This window comes from Emydura macquarii, unplaced genomic scaffold, assembly GCF_026122565.2.
Source record: "Emydura macquarii macquarii isolate MOO-44397 ecotype Brisbane River unplaced genomic scaffold, CSIRO-AGI_Emac_v2 contig_306, whole genome shotgun sequence".
Lineage (NCBI taxonomy): Eukaryota > Metazoa > Chordata > Testudines > Chelidae > Emydura > Emydura macquarii.
The window spans coordinates 14,643,614-14,661,372 of record NW_027130443.1 but is presented as its reverse complement, the minus strand read 5'-3'; the positions used below and the strand labels follow the sequence as shown (position 1 = coordinate 14,661,372).

The 17,759-nt window shown below is 59.8% G+C and overlaps 1 protein-coding gene across 3 annotated transcripts; it reads left to right on the top strand.

Moving 5' to 3' along the window:
- The first annotated feature begins 128 nt into the window (after window positions 1-128).
- On the top strand, window positions 129-14,490 carry ARRDC2 (arrestin domain containing 2). 3 transcript variants are annotated; one of them, XM_067561139.1, is made up of 8 exons: window positions 129-398; window positions 10,012-10,078; window positions 10,308-10,455; window positions 11,155-11,257; window positions 11,610-11,866; window positions 12,294-12,456; window positions 12,706-12,857; window positions 12,958-14,490. In XM_067561139.1, the coding sequence occupies exons 1-8, from the start codon at window positions 134-136 to the stop codon at window positions 13,009-13,011; spliced, it is 1,209 nt and encodes a 402-aa protein (XP_067417240.1). In that variant the 5' UTR covers window positions 129-133; the 3' UTR covers window positions 13,012-14,490. The 3 variants fall into 3 exon arrangements, with proteins under 3 accessions (XP_067417240.1, XP_067417228.1, XP_067417236.1); XM_067561127.1 differs by lacking the exon at window positions 129-398 and adding an exon at window positions 8,960-9,245 and having other exon boundaries at window positions 9,930-10,078; XM_067561135.1 differs by lacking the exon at window positions 129-398 and adding an exon at window positions 8,960-9,288.
- The last annotated feature ends 3,269 nt before the right edge of the window (window positions 14,491-17,759 follow it).

Sequence of the window (17,759 nt, the reverse complement as noted above, 5' to 3'; positions counted from 1 at the left end):
CAGCCGCCGCCGGGAGCAGGGCGTTGATGGGCAGCGCGAACGTGTCCGGCCCGGGGCGGAGCCCGGCGCCCAGCAGCCCCCGGACCCGGACTCGCCCCCGCTAGCGGCGCAGCGAGCAGGCCCCGCTCCGGCCATGCCGCCCCTGGGCGCGATCCGCAGCTTCGTGCTGGAGCTGGACGGCGGCCGGGCGCCGGGCGCGCACCGGGGCGGGGAGCTGCTCTCGGGCCAGGTGGTGCTGGAGCTCGGCCGGGCGCTGCGGCTGCGGGCGCTGGAGGTCTGCGCCCGGGGCCTGGCCAGCGCGCACTGGCTGGAGAGCAGGAGCCTGGGCACGAACACGGTCTACAGCGAGCACCGCGCCGCCCAGCCCTACCTCCGCCAGCGGCGGCAGCTCGTCCGCGGTGAGTCCCGGCCCGGTCCGGCCCGGCCCGGCGGGCGCGTCTGCTGGGCACGTGGGGGCGCCACATGGCCGCTCCCGGCTGCTGGGTCGCCCCGTGGCGTCCGGCCCGGCGAGGGCGAGGGGCGGGGGCGGTGCGATGCCCGGGCTGGGCTGTCCGGGCGCTGGTTACCTCCGGGCCCCGCAGCGGCGCGGGGCGCGGGGCCCAGGCAGTCGGCAGGGTCCCCGCGCTGCCAGCAGGCAGCAGCTGCCCTCTCGGTGCGGGGCTCCCCCCGGCGGCACGGGCGGCGGGGCCGGGCTCAGGAGTGCGGCAGGTGTGACTCGGGGTCAGACCGTCCGACCCGCCATGTGCCGCCCGCCGGAGCTCGGTGGTGCCGGAAGCGCAGGGCCCGGGGAGCCGGCCCGGGAGGGAGATGGGCTGGGGTGGGTGAGCTGGGCCTGCAGCGGAGGGACGGCTCGTCACTAACCAGCAGCCTCCCGCTGCCCGAAGGATAGACCCGCGCTGACCGGAGCGAGCACGGGGCGCTCGCGGGAGGCCGGAGGGGGCCTGCCTGGATCATGCTCCAAACCCCATGTACAGTCCCAAGCTCCAGATCGTCCCTGCAGCCCAGTCCGCTTCCCAGGAAACCGCTCCGCCCGGCCCTGGGACCGGGGCTGCCAAACCTCAGAGCAGGGCCAGCCTCGCTCCGCCCTCTGCATGGCTCTGCCTGCCTCAGACTGGCAGGGAGCATCAGTGACATCTGTCCCTCCAAGAGCCTCCTGGCTGCCTGGAGCTGGGGGCGGCCAGCGTATGCCCCAGGCACCAGCTGGAATTTCACAGAGGGGCTTGTTCTGCCGAAAGCCTTTCACAGAGATGCTGCTTGTGAACTCTGGCCCCGGAGCTCATGGCCACGGCTCCTGTAAGGGCAGGTTTGCCCTGCGAGATGCTGGGGGGGTTCAAAATACTGAGTATACGTGCCCTTGGCTTTCAACGGATGTAAGCCCAGTTTCCCATTGAAAGCCAAAGGCACTTGTGCCCCTGACTCGCTTGCTCCGCCGCCAGCATCCCCTTGAGGGAATTCTCTCTGCTGCCAGCACCAGGCCTCTTGGACCAAACCCTTGGCATCGAATGTTTCCAACAACAGGGGCTTGGCCTGGGACATGCAAAGCTGCTGCAGCACTGGCTTTGTTTGTACAGAGACGTGTTCTCAGGTGTGAATGGAGCACTGAGTTGGCTGGCAAACTTCTGTTCTTGTTCCATGACTCTGGCCCAGTCTACCCCTTCTGGACTTCACCCTTAATCTGCTTAATAAGGACAGGCTGCCCCGACCCACCCACTGCAATGCAGCCACGTTAGGATGGACAGGACCAATAGCACAGGGGTTCTGTGCCCATTAACAGCCCATCGAGCCATTCACTTGCCTTGCCTAATGAAGATGCTCTCCCCATGGAGTCTCTGCCCAGGAGATAGCCATGGCACTGATGGCCTATAGGGAAACCCTGTTCTGTTCTGTTCTGTTCTGTTCTGTTCCCCGGTTGGCCTGATTCTCCCCACCTCACACTGTGAATGTGTAAATGAGGACACAAGGTGCCAGGTGAAAGCTGTCAGTCCCTGTGAATTCACACTGGCCAGGGGGCTGCAGGGGCATCGCTGGGAATAGACGTGACTGCCAAGCATGTAGTTGTAGACCTCTGGCCAGGTCTGGCCTGGGAACCAGCCACCCTCCTCCCTCCTCTGCCCAGGACACAAGCAACGTTTCTAGCTAGAAGAATGTGTTAAAATGGACTGATCTGATGTGGGATGCGAGGAATTGCTGTCCCAGGTGGGGTGAACCTCGTCTGGTCCTTTTCTGGCTGCTCCGAGCCGCTAACACTAAACAGCTGCAGCATCCTGGGGAATCTGGCCCTTGAACAGTGGTGCTGTCTCCTGCACTGTGCCATAGCCGCACTACCGCGTTATAAAAGGGTCTTAGTTACAGTGAAGGAGATAAGAGGGCTGGGGAGAGACCCCGGCCATGCACTCAGCCAGGAAGGTGCTCTCTTGTTTGGGTGCAGCGCTGATGGTGATTTCCTGAGCTAGGAGGATGCTGGGGTTAGTACCATTAGTACCTGCTGAGATTCTCCCCCGGAAGCCCCAAACCATGGTCTGTGTGTAGATGTCCCGGCTTGGTTTGCGTGTTGGAAGAGCCCCCGGGAGCCGCGGGGGAGGCGCTTGCTTAGCCAGACTCTAGAGCAATAAGATAATGGCTCTGTCCTGGCAGGACCCAGCTGTGGTGCAGCGTCAATCTGAGATGGGCACTTCCATGGCTCTGCTGGCCCCTGATCCCCTGCTGGGGCGGGGAGGTTTAGCCAGGCCCCTGGGGAGCTGCACTGGGGTTTGCCAGACCCCCGCGGTTTGTGATTTCATTGGCTGGGTCCTTGTGTTGGGATCCTGCTCTCCCTGGACTCTGGTGTGTGATCAGGCATGGCGAGGTGGGGGGCATGCTGCTGCAGGCAGCGCACCAACCGCTGCTGAGAAAAACCGTTGTGTAGCCAACCGTTTCCCTGGGGCCCCACCCAGTCCTGGTGCCCCATTGTCCAGAGAGCTGCAGGTCGCTTGGTGTGGACTGCGCGGGGTGCAGACGTGCCTGTCAACAAACACTCAGTGCACAGCCCATGTGGCCTCTCCCTGCTTCTCCCGCAGCAGCTGCTGCTTCCTGCTGAGATCTACTGGTTGCCTGGGGTTTTAAAAAAATGCAGCGGGTGCCATGGTAACAGCACAGAGCGAGCAGAGCAGAGGGTGGAGGGGGCGGTGCTGGGCTGAGATAACAGCCGTGAGCGCATTGGTAGCTCAGTCCCCGTGCAGCCATGTTCCTAGCCAAGGAGCTGAGCCTGGGCCAGCTGTGCAGATCTGGGCCAGGGCAGGCAACAGTGGCTTGCTCCGTGATGCTCTGATGCCTCCACCCTGCACGGCTCCACCACCTGGCGTGCAGGGGGTTGCGTTCCTGGTGCTCCCCCACTTTGCACTCGCCCACTGAACTCGGGGTTTACAGCTGCTTTCATGCTGTGGCAGCCTCTGCCCCGCTGGGTGGGCGTGTGCCAAGGAGACATCGTACAATTGCGCCCAGCCTTCTGGAAAGCCATCTCCTCCCCACACACTCCCGTGTGCGGGGGTCATTTAACCCTTTCAGGCTGGCTGGAAGTCAAAGCACAGGAGGAAGCTGGGTTTGTTGGCTCAGAGGTCTGGCCTGTGCCTCCTTTGTGTTTTTGCTTTGTTGGCGCCTGTGAGAGATGGTGGGGATACGCCTAGGAGCCCCATTTGAAGGGAAATGGGGGCTGAAGAAGGTTGTGAGGGACAAAAGGCAGCAGAGCCAGAGATGTTTGAGTTACAATGTGGGACTGTAGTTTGCTTTGAGATGTGCGTAATAATAACGGACCCTGTGACAAGAGTGTTTCAGCCCAAGGAAGAGTTAGGATGGACCCCGATGTGTGGGGGGACCTGAGGCCAGGCAACTGCGTGGCAGCTGGGGACCTTTGGCTGAAACTGGGCAGAGCCGGTTCTCGGGTCCCATTATTGGGGGGCGGGGGTATGTGGGGCCCCTGGATGTCAGTATTTAAACTCACCTCCAGGAGCCAGGGAGCTAGTCAGAGACAAATATCCCCTCTCCCCGTTGCACCAGCACCTGAAGCATTTGAAGCTGGGTTAAATCTTGAGTTGGGCTAGTCTGCAGGAGACAGCCCCTGCCGGTCCAGCGGTGCAGACACAACCTCCTGCGCCCACAGACACAACCTGTCTGCCAGCATAGCCATGCCACCTCCCCAAGTGACATTGGATGTGCAGAAAGAAGGCCTCTTCTGTCAGCTGAGCTGCATCCGCGCTGGCAGCGCTGCCGGCTGGGCTGCGGTTGTCTCCACGCCCCTGACTGAGGAGCAGTGATGACCATACAGCATTCGGCCTGGCCCCGAATTGTCAAGCTGGGTCTGGTAGCAGGGTTCTCCTGGCTCCATCTTGTGATGCTGCTGATTGGCCACTAGGTGGCTCTGGTGCCCTGCCCTAAAACACCCAGACCCTTTGGCTCCCGGCTGGGTGAGGCTGCGTGTTACCGAGCAGCGGGGAGCTTGCGGACCTGGGAACATGCGAATACTGCGCGCTAGGCAGCAGATCTGTGTGGTTCCACGGTGCCTTGCTCTGTGCAAAGCCTCTGTGGATCAGAGGGGCTGATCACGAAGGGGGAACTTCCCAGTGCCAACGAGGGACACAAGGCCGTGGATGTCAAATGATGTTTCTCCATCCTGGACCTGGGAGAGCACACTCGCTGTCAGTGGCACCGCCACCACCGGGGAGACGCTTGTGGCTGGGAACTCTGGGTCCTGTGTGATCACAGGGAGGAAAGCCAGCCTCTTTCCTCTGCATAAGGTGTTATCAGTGAGTGGGAAAAGCTGGGACGTTGGCAGGAAAGGGAGATGATCGAAAAAAACTAGCTTCCTGTAACGTAGTTGTGCAAACGCTCTTTATCCTCGTGGTAATCGCACGAGTCTCACTTGGCGTCGCTGTGGGGGCAGCTGCGGGTCTTCTCTATTTGTTTTTTCCACACCAGTCATGATTTTATAGACCTCCCTCATATCCCCCTTAGTCATCTCTTTCTTGAGCTAAACAGTTCTGATCTTTTTTGTCTCTTCTTGTAAGGAAGCCGTTCCAGACCCTTGATGATCTTGGCTGCCCTTCTCCGAACCTTTTCCAATTCCACTGTGTCCTTTTTGAGATGGGGTGACCATAACTGGACACAACACCACGGATTTATATAGTGGCAATATGATATTTTCTGTTTTATTTTCTATCCCTTTCTTAATTGGTCCTAACATACTGTTAGACTTTCTGCGCATTGAGCAGAAGTGTTCAGAGAACTATCCATGGTAACTCCAAGATCTCTTTTCTGGGTGGGAACAGCTCATTTAAAACCATCCTTTTGTATGTGTAGTTGGGATTATTTTTCCCAGTGTGCATTATTTGGCACTTATCAGGGCAGTAAGAAAAAAGGCCTCCTGAACTCCTGCAGTTAGATTTGGATCTAGGGGTCTGACCCCCGGCCCTACCCCCCATTGCACTGTACTGAACAGTGGTTTTCTCGCAGCCCCTTGAAATTGAGGGACCTCACGGGAGAGTCAGGTGCAGTGTGTGGAGCGGCTGGTGCAGGCCCATAGACGCCTTTACATTGCCCGTTCTGCTGTACTCGTCCTCCCAGGTGAACCGAAGTGGACCGATTAGCAATCCGTTGTGTCGTAACACTGCTGCTCCAGCTGCCATTGGATGAACGGTTGGTGAGTCACATCAAGACAAATGTTGCTCTTCCTATAGGCAAAAGTGTCTGAAATCAGAGGTTGGCCCTTCCATTCATGTCCATGGAATGCTGCCTAGTGGAATAACACTGCCGTGAAAACTGCTCCTCCACCTGCCCTGGTAGCATCATGCTCACCTCAGCAGACAGGCAGTGACAACAGGGCCGGCTTCAGGGCTCAGTTCTACCCTCAGAGACTCGGACGTACATCTCCAGGCAGCTTGGAAAATTCCCTGCCTCTCAACGCACCCGTGCCTACCTCCCCTCAGAATCCATGCACAGATACTCAGGAGGGAGAAGAACAAGGATGCGCCGTCTTGGGCCAGCGAAATGCATGGGACAGAGAGAGCTCTGTGGAGAGACGGAACGTACAGCGGGCGCTACGGAGCGGAAGGGAAACAAGTTTAGGGGATGCGGCTTCACTGCTGTTGGGACCCACGCTTGGGAGCTCAGGGCAGGCCTGTGCGTGGCAAGCACACACCCCAGGGGCATTGCAGACCAACCTGCAGTCTCTGGGACTTGCTTCCCCATCTCCAGAATGCAGACACTAGTACTTCCCTGAAAGCTTGTCAGGGTCAGAGGCTGTGGCAGGGGCGTAGACAGAGGAGGGAAATGTTCACTCTTTTCCAAGGGTCTGAATCCAACTCCCACCGAAGTCAGTGCGAGTCTTTACACTGCACTGGGCAGTGTCTCAGGCCTTCAAAGAGGACAGCCAGTGTGTGTCTGTAGGCATGACGTGTCTGCCAAGGGGGAGCAGATGCCCTACTCCATAAGTGACGTGTTTAGTCTCACAATCAGCATCTGTGCGAACGAGCAGGTGGGGACAGAAATCCATCTGAAGACAGGACAGCCTGAGAGGGGAGCAAGGCTGTGATTTCCAACTCCCCGTCTTGTTCCTGTCGCCCTCCTGTGTACCGCGGGATTGTGCACGCAGGCCGGAGGCCGGAGAACCCGTTCTGTGCTGGGGGAAGTGACTCATTGCCAGGCACAGGTCACCTGCAGGAGCAGGACAGTCCAGTTTCCACCGCACTCCGTCAAAGCTGGTGACAGGGTGTTATGTTCAAACAGCCTGTCCTGGGGGTACCCGCAGGGAGCACAAGGAGCCTCCCAGAGCTGGCTGTCACAAATTAACCCTTCCCAGGCCTGGCACACACCCCATTCCTGCCCAAATTCACAGGCAGACTCCCACTGCACCTGGTTCAGCTACTGCAATCTCTGCGGTTTGCATTGTGATAGCGAGGAGACCCCTGCCCCTGTGCTGGGCTCTGCGTATACCTGTACCAAAGCAACAGGCCCTTTCCCTGCCGTTTTACCAGTCAGGAGTCAGAGCTAGCTTTCAGAGCTGACCAGGCCTTTACATGGCTTCAGCCCGTCATGCTGTAAAATGGCCGAGAATAGCCCGCCACAAGCAGGCATTCTGGGGCAGGTCCTGGGCAGCATGGCCTGAAGGGAGGCTCTGTAGTGTGTTCATGCTTTCTCCGACCAGTGGTGAGTAACTGTTCAAATGTTCCTGGCTTCATTGTCCCACCCTCACCTCCATGCCTGGGGGCAGAGCGCACACAAATTAATAGTAGGAATTAAAGGGAAAGCTGCTGGAGCTGCTTTCATCCCTTAGGAGTCCTGGGCCTTTTTACTGCTTTTGGTGACTTCTTACCGCCAGGCCCCTACAGCCCAGGTCTTTGTCGGCTTGAAGCACGGCGCAGTGCTAGCCCCTTGCAGACCTCGTCCTGCTCTTGACTTGGCCTGCTTAAAACACAAGCAAGACAAATTGCTCATTAATTAACCCTAAGAGTTATGGCTAAAATGCACCACTTGATAGCCTGGGCAGTGTATGGAGTAGCATCCCAGCTGGGTTCTCTCTGCAGCGCCACTTTGCTAAATCAGACTATGGCAGGTGTTCAGGTGCAACCAGGTCTAATCCTCAGCCACCCCTGCCTGGTTTTAGGAGAAGAGGGGGTGTCTCCTTGTGCTATACAAGCCCATGGGCCAGGAAACAAAACAAGGGGGCCCCTGACCTGAGCTCTTCTCCCGAGCGAACTGAGGGGAAGCCCTGCAGCATGAACCTTGTCAGCTGTGACTCTGGGAAAGGGGATTTTGGTCACTGCGGGGGTGAGTCCAAGTGTACAGTTGTTGTGGGGACGCGGGGCTCAGCTAAGCTGAAGTGGGAATGGAACCGCTGGTTCTTTCCTTCGAAAGACCTCCAACACGGAGGAGGAGGTAGTGAGACTCCTCCGTGTGGGCCCAGACACGCTCCTGTGGGCCCAGTCACAGCGAGAGCACTGGGCTGGGCTGACTCCTGGCCGCTCACTTTGCTGCCAAGCCGCCGTGTTCGGGTTTGGTTCAGAGCTTCGCTTGTGGGCTGTGCAGTTTGTGCACTGAGACTGGCACCAGCCGGGCCCTGCGAGGCAGCTCCCTGGACTCCATCAAGTCGCTGGGGGCTGCAGCCGAGCAGCAAGCGCGGAGTGTCCTAGGGGTTTCCCCGGGTGGCCTGTACCGCAGGGTGGCATGGCCAGACTGTAGGCCCATGACGGGGGCAGTGAGAGGCGGTGTTTGCAAGCTGTGCCTGGGGCAGGCACCGAATGGAGCAAACAGCTGCTGTGGAACCGCTCTGGGGGTTTCTGGCCTAGGCCGGAGGGACCCGGAAAATATTCCGCACAGGGTCCCCTGGCCCGGGGAGTCACGTTCAGGGGCTACTCCAGGGCCAGCAGCGGAGCCCAGCGCTGCCCGGGCACCTGCTGGAGGGGGGGAGCGGGCCCGGGCCGCTGGTTTAGGGGCTGTCCCCTAAAGCTTCTCTCCGCACGTTTAAAGAGAATCGGGCGCAGGCGGGTTCCGCGGGGTCTGCAGGACCCTCCGGCCGGGCGGCCACCCGCGCCCCGGGAAAAGCCTGGCTGGGGGCGGGGGATCCGCCCTTCTCCCGGGGCGTGGCACGGACACCGCTTCGCTCCGGAGCCAGCCGGGCCCGCAGCCTGCCCGGAGCTCGGCGCTTTCCGGGGCGGGGGCTGCTCGGCTCGGCCGAGAACGAACCACCAGGCGAGGGGGGCGGGGGCTGCTGCTCCCCCAGGCCCGGCCCGCGCCCGGCGGCGCTGTCGGGCCTTGTTTTGCTGGCCCGGCCCCGCCCCGCCCCCGCACGGGCCGGCGGCTCATTGGGCGCGGGGCGGGGGCTGGCCCGGCCACATGGCATTTAAAGGGCCGGGCCCGGCGGTTTCCTGCAGGCTGCTCGCGTCCGCCGGGCCCTTGCCGCTGCCTCCGCCGAGCCCGAGTCGAGTCGAGTCGAGTCGAGTCCACTCCGAATCGAACCCACTCCGAACCGAACCCAGCCCGCCATGCTCTTCGACCGGCTCCGGCGCTTCTGCGTCCTGCTCGACTGCCCGGAGCTGGACTCGCCGCCCGTCTTCAGCTCGGGCGAGGCGGTGTCCGGCCGGGTGGTGCTGGAGCTCTCCGGCGAGGCGCGGCTCGGCGCCCTGCAGCTGCACGCCCAGGGCTGCGCCCGGGTGCACTGGACCGAGTCCCGCAGCGCCGGCTCCAGCACCGCCTACACCCAGAACTACAGCGACCAGGTGGAGTTCCTGAGCCACCGCGACACGCTGCTGGCCCCGCCAGGTAGGGCCGGCCGGGCGCGGGGGGACGGGGCGGCCAGCGCGGGGACCCGCCTGCCTCCGGGCTGTGGGCAGGTCTCCCCGGGACAGGTCCGGGCTGTCTGTCTGTCTGTCTGCCGGGACGCGTGTGCTCGGGCCGCGCACGTTCGTGGCCCAGGCAGCGCCGGGGTGTGCTGAGCCCCCCGGGCTGGCAGCGGCTCCTGCCGGCTGTGGTTTGTTGCTGTGCGGCCCCGCTGCCCCGGCAGCTCTCCCAGGGGCTGTCCGCAGGTCCGTCCGCTGCAGGGTGTGTGCAAAGCGCGCTGCGCTGCGGACGGTTCTACAAGAGCAGCGGGAATATCGTCTGGGCAGGTGTCCGCTTGTGGGGATCAGGGAGGGCTTGTAACTCTCGAGCCGCCTGGAACATCTCTGAGTTCTCAAAAGACATTCACCTCAGCGCACCCTGATCTAGATCTAGAGCGGGGCAATGAGCACTAGGCTGTGTCAATGGCCGGCACAGCCTCGTCCTGCCCGGGCCGGCTGACAGCTGCTTTCCCTTCCAGCCTTTATTTTCTGGTTTGGGTCAAATGCTCCAGCAGCTCTTCTGAGTCAAATGAAAGTAACTTGTCTCACCACACTTCTGATGGCTGCCTCGCGTTTCCTTTGCAGTGGCAGCCAAGCAAGCCTGCGTCTGATGAGGAAGTCTTCTCAGAAAGATATGATCATAGTCCTCTTTTTTCTTCCCCCCCAGACAATGGTGACGTCACCGTTCTGCAGGCAGGAAAACACGAATTCCCCTTCGTGTTCCAGCTCCCAGAGTAAGTTCAGCTTTGTTGTATGGGGCTAATACAATACAATACAATGCGTTAAGGTTTGCAGGACACGGGGAGGAGGCAGCAGAACCGCCTTATACATCAGCAATTCCTCCGAGTAAACCCAGTTTCAATATGCGTGGCCTGGGTGTGGGTTCTGTAGGTGTTTGAAGTGTCTCGCTGTGAATCCTGTGGGGAAACCCCTCCAATTATTGTCCCTTCTCTCCCTGTGCAGGACTCTGGCCACCTCCTTCGAAGGAAAGCATGGCAGTGTGCGCTACTGGGTCAAAGCCAAGCTGCACAGACCCTGGTCAGTCGTCAAGAAAGCAAAGAAAGAATTCACCGTCATTGAGCCCATTGACATCAACACGCCTGCCTTGCTGGTAAGCGAACGCAGCCGTGGCTCCCTGGGGCCAGAGCAGCGCTGAGAGAACCTAGACTGGAGCTGTGTCCTCACCGCTGACCTTGACTAAGACTGAGACTAATCAAAAGTGATGAGTGACTCTGGGTGCCCAACTGGAGAAGCCTTTAAAGGGCCGGATGGTCAGAGGGGTGAGCGCCTGCCCCCTAAAAATGTCTGCAGTTGGGCATCCAGAAATGGAGGCTTTCCAAATTGAGCTTCACTAAATCCCATTTGAAACTCTTGGCTTAAAAACTTGGGCAGCCGCGTCGGCGTCAGCCTGGCCTGTTCTCCTGTCCGGCTATCTCTACGCAGCAAAAAGACCTGCAGAGCGGCTCCAAGCCTGGGTCACCTGACCTAGGCTAAAAATACCCATATAGATGTTCGGGTTTGCACTGAAGCCTGGCTCTGTCCCCAGCAAGGGGGAGAGTCTCGGAGGCCCGGCTCTAACCTGAGCTGGAATGTCTACATGGCTATTTTTAGCCTGAACCGGGTGACCTGGGCTCAGACATGCTGCTGCAGGTTTGTTTTGCTGGTAGATGTGACCTAAAGATCTTGGAGGAACAGTCCATGAGACTTCTGGCCTCTGTGCCGTGTGTAACTAATCTTGGGCATCGCAGCAATAAAAACCTCCTTGCGGGATGTGAGCTGGCACTTGTCTCACTGCTGTCCCTTCCTCTAGGCGCCTCAGGCAGGGGTGAAGGAGAAGCTCGCCCGCGCCTGGTATTGCAACCGTGGCCAGGTCTCCGTTACAGCCAAGATAGACAGAAAAGGCTACACCCCAGGTAACTGGCTGCTGAAGTTCAAAGGGCTGCATGGACATGCCGCTGGGGAATGTGGAGCGGGGTTTGAAAGGAGCTGAAGAGTTCACTGGCAAGTGGGCCCTAGTCGTATTGTGCCTGGGCTCATCATACTGGTGTGACTCTCCACAGGGCCCTGCCCCCTGCTCAGATTTGCCTGGTGTCTGCAGCTTCCCAAGAACAAATCACTTGGTGGCTGGAATTGCAGGAACAAGATCTCACTTAACAAACACCATCTCCAGCAGTTCTGCATTTAGCTGGGCCTGGTTTCTCTGGTGCAGGGCATGTCACATGGCTGGGCCAGTCTGATTTATGCTGCATGTCTCTCTCCTGCCAGGTGAGGTGATCCCCATCTTCGCTGAAATTGACAACTGCAGCACCCGCACCATAGTGCCCAAAGCTGCCATCATCCAGACTCAGACGTTCATTGCCCGGGGAACCAAGAAGCAGAAGAAGTCTGTGGTGGCCAGCATAACCGGCGACTCCATTGCAGCAGGGAAGAGGGAAGTGTGGCATGGCCGAGCGCTGAAGATCCCCCCGGTGGGCCCATCGATCCTGCAGTGCCGCATTATCCGCGTGGAATACGCCCTAAAGGTACGTGGAATACATCTGACCTGCGGCATAAGGGCCTGAATAGAGGCTGATGGGCTTCTCACAGCAGTGTCCCACGTGTGTAAATTCTCAGCAGCAGCTGTGTGGGGCTAGATCACTCTGCTGTAGTACCCCAGGAGGTGCCCTGCCCGTGGGTCAGAGCTGCCTGTGGCAAGGGTGAATTCTGGGCTCTTCTCCTGGGCTGATCTCTAGTCCCTCCTCCCCCACTCCACCATCAGACGATGTATTGGGTAACTGCAGGTAGTCTAGTATTCCTTCTGACTTGGCATCCTACCACGAGAACCACTGCTGGCCAGGCCATGCATGCACCCCACTGGGGCAGAGCGAGGCGCTGCCTCTCCTCTGGGGCTGAGGGAATGCTAAGGAATGAGCTTCCTGCAGAAATGAACCCTGTCTCCTCCCCTCAAAGGTTTGCGTAGCTATTCCTGGGACCTCCAACCTGCTCCTGGAGTTGCCGCTGGTGATCGGGACGGTCCCACTGCATCCGTTTGGAAGCCGCACATCCAGTGTTAGCAGCCAGTGCAGCGTCAACCTGGACTGGCTCAGGATGGTGATCCCGGAGCAGCCCGAGGGTAAGTGACTGACTGTTCTCAGAGCAGTGGGATCCAGCCGCGTGGGGTGGCAGCTCCAAGTCCGAGGTGGTCTGGATGGGAGTGTCTGGGCAAACACTCTGCCTTGCCTTCGTGTGGCTTTGTGGGTCTTGGTGCTGCAGGTCCCAGGTCTCGATGGGAGAGGAGGTGGCTGAGTGCAGAGGTAACTACCTGCACATCTGCTAGCAGAGATTCTTGCCTAAGTGCACGATGCCTCTGTTCTCTTTCCAGCTCCCCCTGAATATTCATCTGTTGTGTCCAGTGAAGAGTCTGCTCAGAACCTGTCCCCGCCCTGCCAGGATGAACTCAGCAATGGGCTGGAAGGCCCTTTCTTTGCTTACATCCAAGAGTTCCGCTATCGTCCGCCTCCACTGTACTCCGAGGTGAATACGGCATCCTCATGGGGGCTGGGGCAGGGGGCCCTCAGATCGCTGGGATAACTCTCTGGTGTCTGGTATAACTCTTCCTAACTTGGTTTTTCAGGTTGACCCGAACCCCCCATTGGAGAGCATCCGGCCACGCTGCATGACTTGTTGAAGGAAGCGCCACTGAGTGCAGTTACCAGAATGAGAATCCTTTTGGGGATGAGAAGCTTGCAGACTCGCAGGACTTCAGCCCTGGGGATCAGGAACAGCGTCCAAGAAGCTGTCACGAGGCTGGAGCTCGTATGGTGCTGAGAACCTGCTCGCTCACTGCCGCTTAGAACCACTCGATGCGCCTGCATCCCATGGACTGACTGCTCTTGCTCCAAAGCCGAAACCATCTTGTTGGACTTCCCACGTGGGGGTTGGAGCATCTGAGTGTGTGTGCAAGGGCAGCATGGCAGGGAGGGTCCAGAACTCTTCTGCGGGATGGCAGGGTTCAAACAGGCAGTGTTCTGCGCTAGCAGAGAGTTCCTCCGTCTTGCAGCTACCATGGTCCTGTCCAGTTAATTCTGCAGATAGAAAACAGGCCTTGGACGTACTTCTCAGGGTTATTGGAAAGCGTTTTAATCTTGCTCTGGGTTTAAACGCCATGGTCATCTGAGGGTGCCCTCCACCGACTGCATTCTTGTAATGTCACCTGGATTTCAGTCTTTCAAGAGTTACAGGGGGTTGTTCTCCCGCCCCCCATGAGCTGTCAGATGTTCCCCGTGGCATCCGCGGCTGGGGCTGTGTATTGCATCTGGCCAAACACTCCAGGACAGACATTAAATGTGTAAAGACTCTTCGCTTGTCTCAGAAATTGTGTAGGCGTAGGCAGGCCAGGAGCTGCGAGCTCCTTGTTCTATAAACCGCAGCAAGACCCACCTTGGTCACCACCAGCCAGGCACAGACAAACCTGCAAAAGCCACTGATCCGCCTGCTGGTGCGAACAGCTGAGCAGCGATCTTTACAGGGGTTGTGGCAATGGGGCTGCTCCAAGGGCCCAGTCAGTGTTTGATCCCCTCTGTCCGAGACCCAGACGAATGGGAGGTCAGACGAGCCGGCAGCAGCACAGCCACACAGGGCTGACGTGGTCAGTGTCCCGTAACCTAGCACTAGAGGCTACATGCAAGAAATCTGACAGAGACTGAGTGGGTTAGAGCCTGACATGCCGTCCTGCTGGGCACTTGCTGCCTTGTTAACACGTCACCCAGCACCTGGGGGTGGGGTGAGCGACAGGCCTCTCTGCCCTTAGCACAGTGAGGAAGAGGTGCAGATTGTGCACCCGGAAAGGAAGAAGTGGGTGTAACGAAGGCTCCGTGAGTGCATCTGCCTTTAGGTTCAGGCTGGTCGGACGGCTCCCGGGGCAGACGATCTGAGGGTTTGGCTGTGGATGTCGACTGGTAAACAATCGACTAAAAGTGCCTGACGCGGCCTCCCCAGGCCGGGGGTTAGCACGACTGACCGCCCCAGAGAACCGGAGCCAGCTGGTGTTCACTATGCAGCCGGGAAAGACTCGTTTTTATGTACCTGTAACTGGGGTTTAAAGATTATTTTTGTCTAATTCTGCTTTTGTACAACTCAAGGTTTTGAAATAAACGTGTTCCACGATGCTGGTTTCTGAATGGTGTGCTGGGACTGACGCTGCACTCCTGCCTCCTGCCCTGGGCTGCAGGAGCACTGCTCGTGTGAGCACCGCGCTGCAGAACCAGTCACCTGGGGCGGGGGGGGTGGGTTTGTCTCCAGTTTCCATCTCTGTCCCTCACTACCTGCGTTCCCCTCCTCCCAGAACCAGCCGTTCTCCTGCCTGCACGGCCGGCAGCTCTTCACTGGGCCACGGGGCTAGACTCCTCGTGGAGCTGGTTGAAAGGGCTGTCTCCAAACATGTTTCTGCCTCCCCTGCCCGCCGCGTCGGGCTGGCCCCTCTAGCAAAGGCTCATCCAGCTGGTGCTGCAGGAGAACTGAGCTGCTGTCCCTGAGCTGGGCTCGGTCTCCTCCATTAGCTCCCCGGATGTGTATTTAAGGGAGCTCTCAGACCGGCTGCCTGGTCCTTTCCTGCCCACGGCTGACATCCTTCTCAACAGCAGCTCCCTTCATGCTGCTTCCCTTCCAGAGTCTCCTGCTAGGGATGCTGGGCTGGGCACCTGTTCCGGCCCTTCTGTGTTTGGGCCCAGAGCTGTTCCAGACTCTGCCCTGCTAAACCATCCTTCTCACGGCAGGGGGCTGTGCCCCCCTGGCTTCTGCCACACTCAGTAACGCACTGTGCCCCTAGCCAGAGGATCCCATGAATTCAGCCTCCTCGTCCCAGCCCCTGTGGGCTGGATGTGGCTAGCCCTTTCTGCTGCAGACCACAGGCTTCTTCACGGCCACTCAGAACTTGGGAGGGGGGATGGAAGCTGGGTCCTGACTCCAGGCCGTGGCTGTGCTCCACAGACGTGCTGCTCTGCGGTAGAAGTGCCTGTACATCTGCTGTACCCCTCATCTTGGTAAGCAGGCCCCAGCCCTACTGCACTGAGCCCTGGCCCTTGTGCCCAGGGGAAGGAGTTGCTCGGGGGGGGGGTACCAGTCCCTGCAAGCGGCGTGCCGCCGTGGACACTGGAGTTCACAAACCCAAACCTCCCCAGAGCTGCTGCCTGCCTGTGCTGCAGAGCTGTGAGCGGGTGGAAAGGGGCATGTGCTGCAGGTGGGCACAGGCCAGCTGGTCCCCTGCAGCCAGGGCTTGTGTCTGCATCAGCCGTGCAGGGTGGGGCGGTCGCGTTGTCCGTGCAGTGGGAGCTGTGCAGAGAGGCGAGGTAGACGTGTCGGGTGCACTGGCGCCTCTTTGGTGGCCGATCACTACCCCGGAGTGATGTAAGTGGTGCTCCTTACAGGCCGGGGCGGTGCACAGCTCTCCTGCGCCCCAGTGGCTGTGCCGCGCAAGCTGGCTGGCCAAGGACTGAATGGTCCCTAGGGCCTGACGTGCCCTCGAAGGCCTGGAAGCAGCCGCAGTGGGGCGCGGTGATGCACACGGCTGGGGCATGGCGAGGGGTAACGTGCACATCTGCGGGAGCTCGGTGCAGCACAGCGCAGTAGCACTCAGCTCCGTGCAGGGGCCGGGGGGGGGGGGGGGGGTAGCGCCCCTGGGCATGGTGACAGGGTGAGAGCTGTGCAGCCGATGGGCACAGAAACGCTTACAGCCTTTGAGCCCCGCCGGCTCGGTGAAGGTGGGACTGGCTGGGCTGGGCGGCTGGGCCAGAAAGGGCATTCCAGCTGCTCTTGGAAGGATTCTGCACACTTCCTCCTCTAGCCCGAGGCCAGGGTAAGCAGCCTCCCAGAACGGACGTTGTGGGACACCCCTGGGCACAGCCAGGGGACTAGGTTTGGTCAATTAATTTCCTGTTATGTTTTGTATTTTTCCACCCTGGGTTTCTATGTCTATTGTGGCAGCCAGCGTGCTGGGCAGAGGCCAAATGCAGCTGCCCGTCTGCTGAGGGGCTGGGGCGGCCCAGCAGGGCACCACCTGGGTCAACTGGGCGCACCGCATGCTGGGACCTGGCATCGCCGCAGCTGCCCCCGGGCATTAAGCTGCAGCATGGCATGCCAGAGGGCAGAGGTTTTCAACCATTTGCACCCTCCACCCCCCACAAACAATTCAAATGGCAGAGCAGAGCCCTTGGGAACGCTTAGCCCTAGGCTGCAGCCCCTCCAGGGCTCTGTGGGCACAGGGTGAACGCCATGGCACTGGTGTGTCGTGGCCATGGGCAGGTACTCTGCTGCCCAGCCACGCACAGCTGCGGTTGGCTCTCTCTCGTCTGCCAGGTACGTGTGGGCCGCGTGCGCCTGGAAAATGGCCCTTGTCGCGCTAGGTTAGGCAAACGTTGGGCATCTCGTCTTGCTCTTCCCCGTCAGTTCATTGTTGTGTGTATTGCCGTGGGCATGTCTCCGCTGCAGTCCCAGGTGTGTGTGCAGCGGGGCGGTGGTGTACCTGCACAAGCGTTACCCTGTCTGAAATGAACAGTGCAGCACAGGCGTGTGTGTGTGTGTGTGTGTGGGGCCAGGGCCAGGGCCAGAGCCCTGGCGCGTGCGTGCAGCCCATGCTGCGGCTGGTTGCGCCAGGCTAGTGTGGGTCTGTGATTGGGGGGGGGTGGACACCCCCGATTGCCGCGTAGTCAGGCCCTGTGGCTGCACTAAGCGCCATGGTGGGAGCCAGACCTGGGCTGGGCAAAGGGACGGCCTTGTGCGTCCAAATGCCGCCATGTCTGCTCAGGGGTTTTGCTGGTTTCCCTCGGCCCACGTTTACAGATTGGCAGCGCTTGCGGTGGGGGCACTGGATGGGCAGTGGTGTTACACGCCAGGCTGTGGCTTTGTCTTGCACTGGAGCAGCGCTGAGCTGCCCAGGACTTGTAATGTGGGGTTTCAAAACTGAAGTGAGACTTGGCCACGGCACAGCCCTTTGCCTCTCGTGCCCATTGTCCCACACGCCAGGCTGTGTTTGGGGGCAGACGGCAGCTAGGGGACGTCAACGGGGCCTGAGCGCTTTGTAGCAGGAGCAGCACGGCTGTCCTAGGCAGTGAGCTGTTAGTTGTGATGCCACGTGAGCTGAGATTCCCATAGCCTGGAGGCTGGGAGCCGAGACAGCCTCTGACACAGTCAGGAGCAGGAATTAATTCCCCAGGGACCATTCTGGCAGGGGTCGCTCCGCTGAGACTGGCACAAGAAAAAAGCCCTCCCCCAAACAAAACGCCCGTCTTCCCATGACAATGGGTGCCGGACACTGCGCGCAGGCGCCGCACCGCGTCCCAGCTGCTGTTTACAGCAGAGCGTGTGTGCTTCCCTACAGCGTGCTGGGCCCGGCACCCTTGTTTACACCGCACATGTGCCCTTGTGCTTTTTATTTTTTTC

Excerpts from the sequence above, each read along its gene's own strand:
- ARRDC2 (XM_067561127.1), top strand. The coding sequence starts at position 9,012 with ATGCTCTTCGACCGGCTCCGGCGCTTCTGCGTCCTGCTCGACTGCCCG. Across the intron at positions 10,456-11,154 it reads TCAACACGCCTGCCTTGCTG|GCGCCTCAGGCAGGGGTGAA; the intron begins GTAAGCGAACGC and ends CCCTTCCTCTAG. Across the intron at positions 11,258-11,609 it reads CAGAAAAGGCTACACCCCAG|GTGAGGTGATCCCCATCTTC; the intron begins GTAACTGGCTGC and ends CTCTCCTGCCAG.